Raw genomic sequence first — 10,002 nt, 5'->3', positions numbered from 1 at the left:
CTGGGTTCAAATTCCAATTCTGAAACTTATGCGTTAATGACCCTGGAACAAGTCACTTAACCTCTCTGTGCCTCAGTTGCCATCTCTGAAAAATTGTAGGAGGGAAGGGAGTGTGGACTTATTGATCTCCAGGGTCCCTTCCAACCTCTAGATATGTGATCTTGAACTTTAAAATTCAATGATAATCAAAAGACAGACCTCCCCTTCCCTTAAACTCAACATACTGGTCCCAAAGTAACCCTAATTCTGAGACTGTATATTCAGATAGCAACCCGTTTTCTCTATACTCCAAGTATCTATGGGAAAAGGACAACTAGTAGGTGGCACAGTGGATAAATCACTGGACCAAGAGTCAGGAAGACTCATTTTCCTGAGTTTAAATCTAGCTTCAGACACTAATTCAATGTGTGACCCTGAAAAAGTCACTTAATCGTGTTAGCCTCAGTTTTTCATCTATAAAACATTGGAGAAAGAAAAGGTAAACTACTCCATTATCTTTGCAAAGAAAGTCCCAAATGGGTCAGAAAGAGTCAGAAAGGACTGAAAAAAAAAAACTACTCAGCATCAATTCAACCTGTGGAAAACGGATCTTATTCAGAAGCCCCCTTGCCCTACAGACTCCCTATACCATCTGTTGCTTCTCTCTGTCATGGCTTGCAACAATGTATGGAATAATCTTTCTAAAATATTCTAAATATATTTCCTTGTCTATGAAGACAGATTTTCTTACCACAACATAAGAAAGGACAGGATACAAATCAGCTCCTCTTTCCTTCTTTGCTGCCAATAGTTATAGACTGGAAGGGAACTTGGAAATAATCAATCCAATTCCTTTATATATATATATATATATATATATATATATATATATATATATATATATATATATATATATATATGAGGAAAATAAGGTTCATACATGGGAAATGAGCTATCCAAGTCTGAAGAAGTAATAATTGGCAGAGCCAGCAGCTAATTCCAGGTGCTTGGTCTTAATGTGCTTTCCAAAATACCTTGCTGCCTCTAGGTTCCCAGAAATATATTTTGTTCCTTTTATATATTCAAATTAGTTGTACTTAAGAACATAACAAAGAGTAATTGTCTTTTTTGCTATTTGGATTTCCAAGTCATAAAAAATAAAAATTATTTATTCACTTATTTTGACTTGAAGTATTTAGCTTGCTAAGTTCCAAAGACAAAACCTACATGGTAACTAGAATGCGCACACTTAGATTTGCCCTCTTTGAAAAGCAATGTGGTATAATAGACATAGACCTAGATCATATTCTGTCTTTGATACATGCTGAGTGACCTTGGACAAGTCATTTAGACTCCTATTGCCTCAGGCAGATCATATACCAGCCAGTTGCAAATCTGCATTACTGGAGAGAAATTCCACACAAGTTCCAAAAAAAAATTTATATAAATTAATTCTAATAAAATTGTTCATAAAAGAAAAATTTCAAAATAGTAAAATATTTTTATGTTATATCAACTACTACTAATTCTGAATATAAAATGTAAGACATTTCATTAAAAACACCTACCAGAGCCAGTAATCTGCCATCTTCCTTCATGGCAAGATAGCGGTTGGCACATACTCCCTTAATGGACACCACTCCTCTTTCTTCAGCCTGTAATTGTAGTTTAACTGTGAAAAGAGAAAAAACAACAGGAAGTCACTGATGTGCACGGATGCCATCCTAGACTTTTGAAGTAGAACTCCCATATTTTACGGGGAGAAAAACAGAGCCCCAGAAAGAAGAAGGGACACCTAAAGTTTCATAGATATTGAATAGCAAAGCCAGAATAAAAACCCAATTGTTCTAACCCCAAATCTACTGCTCTTTGGAGAGTACAGACTCTCCAATACCACCTTTAATGGACATTAAGAGGTGGATCAACCCTCTCCTATAGGCTCATACAACTATAAATTGCTAATTTTTTCTGAAAATGCTCTTTTGAAGGCTAATATCTAAGGTGGCATGACCCAAGTCATGGTATTATCATGAATCACAGTTCCAGTTGATGGTATATGAGGGGCAGGATTTCAAAAAGTGAAATAATAGGTAAGGAGGAGGGGGAAAGGACAGAAATAATAGTAACCACCTTTTCTAGAGTACAAAGGGCTTTACTCATGGCCATTTTCTGATGGTCCATCAACAAGCCTTTATTAAATACCTAATTTTTACCAGGTACAAGGCAGACCAAAAATACAAAGATAAAAGGTGTTTTGTGTCACAAATAAAAAGTATTTGGCTTTCATTCCCTGCCATCAAGGAGTATACATACCAGGAAAATATGTAAGAGATGCTCATCAATGAATATATAAACAATATATACAAAATAAACAGACAGTGATGGGGATGGAAGGAGAGTCACCAGAAACTAAGTAATCAAGAAAGTCCTCTCAAAGGATATGGCTCTTGAGCTGAACCTTGAGGGGAGCTGGAGATTACAAGAGATGGAAGTGAAGAAGAAAAACATTCTTAGAATGAGGGCAGTGGAGAAAAAGCATGGAGATAGGGGTGGAATACCATCTATGAAGGACAAGTAGGCCCAGCATTGACTACCTAAAGGAGACCCCCAAACTACTTAGCTTCTCCTGGGGCCAAAAAGAGAACACTGAGATTTCTTGTTGGACTATAACCTATGGATTAATAATTTAATCAATTAGTTATATGTAGGTAGGGTTCACTGGTGCCCAGCTGGTACCAGGTATACTGGGATCCAGACCATTCCTGTTTCTGTTACGTTTCCCAGTGATCATCTATACTATGTGTATGTTTTTCCCCTAAAGTCATTTTTTTATATCAGTGTAATACAAAGAACAGTAAACTGGGAAGGAGTGAGGGATCTCTGTCTTAACCTCATCTCTGCCACGAATCATCTGTGTGTACCCTTTAGTAAGTGACTTCTAGTTCTGACCTTATCTTTTTTATTTTGGGAATTAGGGTCAAGTGACTGGTCCAGTGTCATACTGATAAGTAAGTTTCTGAGATCAAATTTGAACTCAGGTCCTCCTGACTCTAAGGCTGGTGGTCTATCTACTGCACCACTGAGCTATCCTGATATTAATTTTTTTCAATTTTACAGAAATTTTTTAATGAAAAGATTCTTGGATACAGTATTTTCTGAGATTCAGACTCACTGTCTGTATTCCTTTTTAACTATTTCTGTCTAGATGAAATATAACTAGGGGAAATTGGCAAATGTTTAATAACTGGTTGTCTCCCCCCCCAAAATAAACTCACAGCACACTTTTAACTTTAACCAATATTATTAATATTTTCTCCATCAATTTCTGAAGTCTAGACAATCAACAAAATGAATCATATAGTAACTTTTGCAGATTTCTGAGATCTAAATACTCACATGGAAAATTCAATAATTTGAATGGGTACCAGCATACCTCAAAGTACAAGTAACTAGTTAAATGATTTATTCACAGAATGGAGCACAGAAAGAGGTCAGTTAATGTTATTCCCTCATTTTTATTCTGGAGTAAACCGAGTCCCAAAGGAAATTACTTGCCCAAAGTGACACAGGAACTAAGACTTCAAGTCATCCTGTGATCTCTCAAATACCCTACACAGTCTCTCCTTAAAAAACAGACAATCTTAACCTTTGGGGCACAGACCCCTTTGGCTGATGAAACCTGTGGACTCCTTTTCATGGTTACAAAAGAAACCAATTATAAAATATTTTTAGAAAGACAAGCTTGAGAACTTGCAGGTTAAGAATCCTACCCTTATACACTGATTTGACTTTTGGCTTCTTTCTGCATTCACCTCTTCTCTTCCCCTCTTCTATTTTAGCCTCACAGCTGTAAAATATAACTTAAAGGAATGGACAGCCTATGGTGCCTACTTCCCTTCCTTGTTTCTTGATTGCTTTGTTTGGGCTAGCAGCAGAACAGAGAGCTGAAGAGGAGAGAATGCAGGCAGATAGGAAGGCTACTAAGGACTAGGTCAGTACCTGAAAAAGCAGGTCCTTGCTTTCAACTAGAACAGGAAAACCAAAATCTCACAAGAGGTGAGATGTGAGTAATAGGAGGGCTTAGGAGAGAATAGAGTTTGGAAGCACAACCACCACATAGAAAAAAGAGGAACTCCTAGGGATTATTAGAGTTACTGCTGCTGCTATATTGTACCCACAATAGATAGATAGATAGATAGATAGATAGATAGATAGATAGATAGATAGATAGATAGATAGATAATAGATAAGTAGGTAGATGGATAGATGGATAGGATTGACAGAGTAGAGATAGGTAGATAGATGATGGATAGATGGGTGGATGGTTGGACAGAAAAATGGACAGACACAGACAGATAGATGGATAAATGGATGGATAGATAGGATTGACAGACAGACTAGAGATAGGTAGGTAGATAGATAGATGATAGATACAAATATGGATGGGTAGATGGATGATAGACAGAAGGACAGATATATAGATATATAGATATATAGAACTAGGGATAGATATAAAACATGCAGCTGATGAATAAAAGACAAGCTTCCCTCTCTTCTCCTTCCAAGAGAACATCTCTACAAAGTATATCTGATAATTCATAGTTTCTGCTTACCTATTCTCTATAAACACACAAAGGTAAAAACCATTCATCCAAAACAGCACTTATTGGTCTGTAAGTATTTTGTTTGCTTAGGGCACTTGAGGGAGATGGGGGATGCTTTAGTCAGCTACACAAAGAACTTGAAGGTTGTTCGTTCTCTCTCTCTCTCTCTCTCTCTCTCTCTCTCTCTCTCTCTCTCTCTCTCTCTCTCCCTCCCTCCCTCCCTCCCTCTCCCTCCCTCCCTCCTTCCCTCCTCATCTCATACTGACTCTCTCTGTCTCCTCTGTATCTCTTTTTGTTTCCCTCTATCTATCTCTCTCTGTTTCTCTGTCTGTCTCTCTTGGTCTCTGTCTTTCTTTACCTCTTTATCTCTGTTTCTGTGTCTGTGTCTGTATCTGTGTGTGCACGCGTGTGTGTGTGTGTGTGTGTGTCTCTCCGGATAACCATTGCTTGGCAGGTCTGTTTTGGTACAATTCTTGAGCAAGAATAATTGTAACATTTTAAAGTAAAGTTTTATTGGAACACAAACTATCAAGATAATTAATTCCCTTTATAATCCTATTTATTTTACCTTCCACATTTAAAAACATTATTCTAAGAAAGGGACCATCAATTTCATCAGGCCTTCGTGATATAGATGCGATGATTAAGTCTAAGGCTAGCCCGCCAATTCTCACTTATGATATTAATTGTACTAATATCACACCACTATATACCACATTTCTTTAAAAAAAACTAATATATTTTTATTAACAAGTCACCAATAAAAAGTTGTTTAAACAATACAAAGATTAAAATCCTCAAACAAAATAGTCAAGTCCAAAGTATTCCCATTTCGATCAGAGACCGTATTTCAGTGGTAATCCAAATATTAGCAGTCTACTTATTCCCATTTGCACTGAGTCCTTTCTGAGCTCTCTGTTTGTGCTCTTGTATGTTTATTTATGGGCAATATTCAGAAAGCCAAGTCTCACATCACTTCAGGGCCTAGAAGGGCCCTGGCTTCTTGAAGTTATGCCAGCCACATGTAAACTCTAGAAGGTTCTACTGGGCAAGGTGGAGCCTTCACAATGGTCCTGCATTAGACTGTCTTAATTTCTATGGGTCAGACTAGTTCAGGATGGGCTTATTGGTCATGAACTCTTTGGTCACAGCAAAGTGAGAAAAGGAGAGGGGAAGAAGAGGGAGAGGAGAGGGGAAGGGGAGAAGAGGGGATACAAGAAGAGGAAGTAGAGGGAGAGGGGGAGAAGGAGGGGAAGAGGAAGGGAAAAAAGACAAAAGAGGGAGGAGAGGGGGAGGGGAGAAGAAAGTAGTGGGAGAGGGGGAGAAGGAGAGGAGATGACAAGAGGAGAAGGAGAGAGGGAGAAGAGAAGGGTACAAGGAGAAGAGGTGGAGGGAGAGGGGGAGAATGAGGGGAACAGGGGGTGGGTAGGAGGGGAGGGGTACAGGAGAAGGAGGGAAGGAGGAGAGAGGCAGGAAAGGCTTAGGAGGAGGGAAAAGAAAGGAACAAAGAAGGAGCGGGAGGGGAGGGGAGAGGGAGGGGAACAGGAAAGGGGAGAAGGGAGAAGAGAGGGGAAGAAGGAGAGAGTGGTGGGGGAGGGAGAAAGAAAGACAAGAAAGGCCAAGAGAAGAATCCAGAATGGCCTCAGCTCTGTGCTGCTCCTTCCCCTTCCGCAGAGATGGTAGCCAAGTATTAGAAAAGAAGAGAAGGTTCAGAATCCCAGTTCTTTTTGGCTCCCTTATCCGAATTGTGATGGGAGGAACTGAATCATAACATTCTTCAAATTCCTGATATATAATGAGAGTGAAGATAAAAGTTGAAGTCAAATGAAAAGGTTTTCTTGGAGAAACAGAGTTGGGTTGAACATGCATCCTGTTAAGCACCTATTATGTACCATGAACTGGAAACAGAGAAAGGCAATAATCATTGTCCCTGCCTTCAAGGAAATGTATTGTTTAATGAGAGAGATACTGTGTATATGACTGTGTCCAAGCAAGATAGGTACCATGTAAATGAGAGCTTGGGAAGGCAGGTACAATGGGGTGCAGGGGAGGGAGTAGGAAAAGCCTCCCATCTTGAGATTTGAGCTGAGTCTTTTTGTTAGTTTGTTTTGGTTTGTGGAAGGCAATGAGGAAGTTAATTAAGTATTAAGTGTCTGAGGCTGATTTTGAACTCAGGTCCTCCTGCCTCCAGGGTCATGGTTCTATCCACTGGGCCATTCAGCTGCCCCAATGAGCTGAGTCCTAAAGGATGATGCTAGGAAAGCCAAAAGGTAGAAATGAAGAGAGAGGGGGTCAAACAGTAGAATCAGAAGAGAGCATAGTCACTAAAGGAAAGGAGAGAATATCCAGGAAAACAGGACGATTGAAAGGGTCAAAGACCAAAGACTGAAGAGACATCAAGAAGGATGAGGACTAGGACAAAGACAACTTCATTGGACACTTGGCTATTTTAAACTGCAGGACTCTGGACAAGCAATTAAAAAAAAAAGCCAACATTTTCATGAAGCTGAATGCAGCCCATACATTGACCTACGTTGTAGAGATCAGAGAGGTAGAAAAATGTTATAAAACATTTGCTGAAATGAATCAGTATACATTCAATACTTGATGGTTTCATTATAAAGATGAAGAAGGGATGGCAAAAAATATGACTGAGGATTAAGAAAAGGCTTGTAGACTGGATGGAACCCTCATCTTCCTACAGTAGTAATATTTTCTTCCTAATAGAATTTGAAAATACTGGATATGAACCCAATTAATAGCAGACAGGAAAAGCTGGTTACCAATGGAAGAGAGATTTATGAATTAACTCTCTATATACCACAGATTTGCTGGAGTAAAGATCAAAATCAGTATATCATGGGAAAAAATTAAAAAGGCATTTCTGCATGGTTGAGGCAATCCTAACATGACTTATTCATTTATTGTTAGGTTTTTGCAAGGCAATGGAGTTAAGTGGCTTGCCCAAGGCCACACAGCTAGACAATTATTAAGTGTCTGAGATGGGATTTGAACTCAAGTCCTCCTGATTCCAGGGCCGGTGCTCTATCCACTGTGCCACCTAGCTACCCGGACATGGCTTATTTAAACAAGTATTGACAGTGAAAAATAGTAAATGGATCAAAGAGCAAACATTAATTAAAGCAGGCTATCCTTATTTTTTTTTTTGCAAGACAAATGGGGTCAAGTGGCTTGCCCAAGGCCACACGGCTAGGTAATTATGAAGTGTCTGAGGCTGGATTTGAACCCAGGTACTCCTGACTCCAGGGCTAGTGCTTTATCCACTGCACCACCTAGCTGCCCCTACTATCGCTATTTTTTAAGGAAGCTTAACACACATAAATCAATCACCACAACAGGGAGAACAAAAGGTACCAGAAGTCCTGACAGCCAATAGATATTTTATGTCCTTATCAAATAGTTGACATTAAATATTGATATGATACAAGAAGCAAAGGCCAGTACTTGAGAGAATTGATGACTTTTTTGTGGCTTGTATAAGAACTAGTTAACCTAGTTTCTATTATTGCAGAGGTGGGGGCACTATTTTTTCCACCATCTACCTAGCAAACTGCCTTCTTACCTTCTAGTCTTTCCAATTTATCTCCAAACTATCCCAATAAAATTCTTATCTTACTCTTCTCTTTCATTCCTTATGGTCTCTGGACATTCTATTCTATTGTTTCTTCATCTTAAACCTCTTCTTTTCTTGTTCTTACCTTTTTTTTTTTACATGTGGAAACCTGGCTACCCCTAGAAGACATGCCTATCAGGAAACTGGATGCAGAGCAAACATACCCCTTGCTCCTTATTACCACCACTTTCCGACCAATTTTCTGCTATCTCTATGAGTGGTTTATATCACCTTTTGGGATGTTGGTGGTAACCATCTACCAAATATTTCTTTTCATTTCTTAAGGAGTCTAGTACCTCTCTAACAGGTTTCCCCTTCTCCCCAGTCCCTGTCCTTGGAGTCTTTAATATGTACTTTGTTGTCCCTTCAAACACTCTCATCTCATTCCACTTCCATGACTTATACCATCATTTCATCACATTCATACATAAGGATGTCCATTAGATTGTGAGCTCCTTGAGAACAGGAAGGTTGCTACCTTTTGTAACCATAGTTGCCTAGCACAGTATCTCATACATAGTAGAAACTTAATAAATATTAATAGATTACTCTCACCATAACCTGTACAATCCAGAAGATTAAAGTTTTTCTCTGATTACAACCTTAACCTTTCATCTTTCTCCCTCTAACTCTTTCATCCTAAACTTTTTTCTTGAGCTTCACTTGCATTCCACTCCTCCCTTCTCTGGATACACTTTGTTCCCCTGTCTGAGAATCAATCAGTTCAATTATGTTATCCTTTATCCTTCTATCCCTGCTCATATTGCTAAATCTCAGTTCTGAATTACACACCATCTGCTTTCTCTCCTCCTTAGGAGGACCATTGAACAGATTTAGAGAGAAATTACATAACTATGATGCCCGATTAACATATCTTAACTGGACCCTCACCTTCTACAGAGTATTCCTTTTGTTCTTCCCCAATTGACCTTCTAGAACATTTCTTACCAAGATTATTGAAAACCTAATCGTCTCTCCTCAGACTCTGTGAAGCCCCCTCTTTCCCCTCCATCTCAATGAAAGACTTCCTCTCTTTAACAGGAAAATAGAGACCATCTATTCTGAGTTTCTACTTTATTTCCTATTCTGTACCTCACTATCTTCCCTCATTGTCTCCTTCTTTGTTCTAGTTTTTTGACAAGGATGGAATTTTGACCAAGATCAGTTCTCCTCAGCCTAGGCTTTTGATGTCTTTTATTCATTTCTCATACCTCAACACTTTGCAATCTTAACTGAAACTATTATCTGCAAGATTATTAGTGATATCTGAATTACTAAATCTCTGTAATTTCTGACACAGGTGACTATCCCCTTCCTCCTGGATGCTGCTTTCCTAGTTCTCTTCCTATCTTACATCCGACTAAACCTTCTAGATTCATTTAAAGAATTATTTCTTGTCTTTTAAAAATGTAACTTTAATTCAACTTTTTTAAAATTTAAAAACATTGATTTTTTTCTTCCCCCCCTTACTTTTTTCCCCACCAAGAGGGAGAAAAACCATTTAAACACGTTTAAAAAATCAAGAAAAACAAATTTCTGCATTGAAATATGTCACATCTGTACCTTTAATCCATAGCATACTCCAACATCAGTCCTTTATCAGTCAGCCAAAAAACATGTATTAAGCACCTAAGATGTAGTAAGGACTAGAATCATCTGTGGTCATTATTAGTTATTGCACTGATCGGAATTCATAAGTCTTTCAAAGTTACAGTATATCAAATCTTGCAATAGTATTGTTATTGTATAAATGATTCTCCTGGCTCTACTCCTTTCTCTCTGCAT

General features: G+C 38.5%; 1 protein-coding gene across 1 annotated transcript in view; it reads right to left on the bottom strand.

The window, feature by feature from the left end:
• FGF2 (fibroblast growth factor 2) overlaps positions 1 to 10,002 on the bottom strand; it is a 75,139-nt gene that overhangs the window by 26,296 nt on the left and 38,841 nt on the right. The window contains exon 2 of the mRNA XM_074228363.1: positions 1,548 to 1,651. Within this exon, the coding sequence (XP_074084464.1) occupies positions 1,548 to 1,651 (104 nt within the window). The remainder of the gene's footprint in view (positions 1 to 1,547; positions 1,652 to 10,002) is intronic.

This window comes from Macrotis lagotis, chromosome 3 (genome assembly GCF_037893015.1).
Source record: "Macrotis lagotis isolate mMagLag1 chromosome 3, bilby.v1.9.chrom.fasta, whole genome shotgun sequence".
Classification (NCBI taxonomy): Eukaryota; Metazoa; Chordata; class Mammalia; order Peramelemorphia; family Peramelidae; genus Macrotis; species Macrotis lagotis.
Note: the sequence above shows the minus strand (reverse complement) of the source record. Positions and strands in the feature narration are given on the sequence as shown.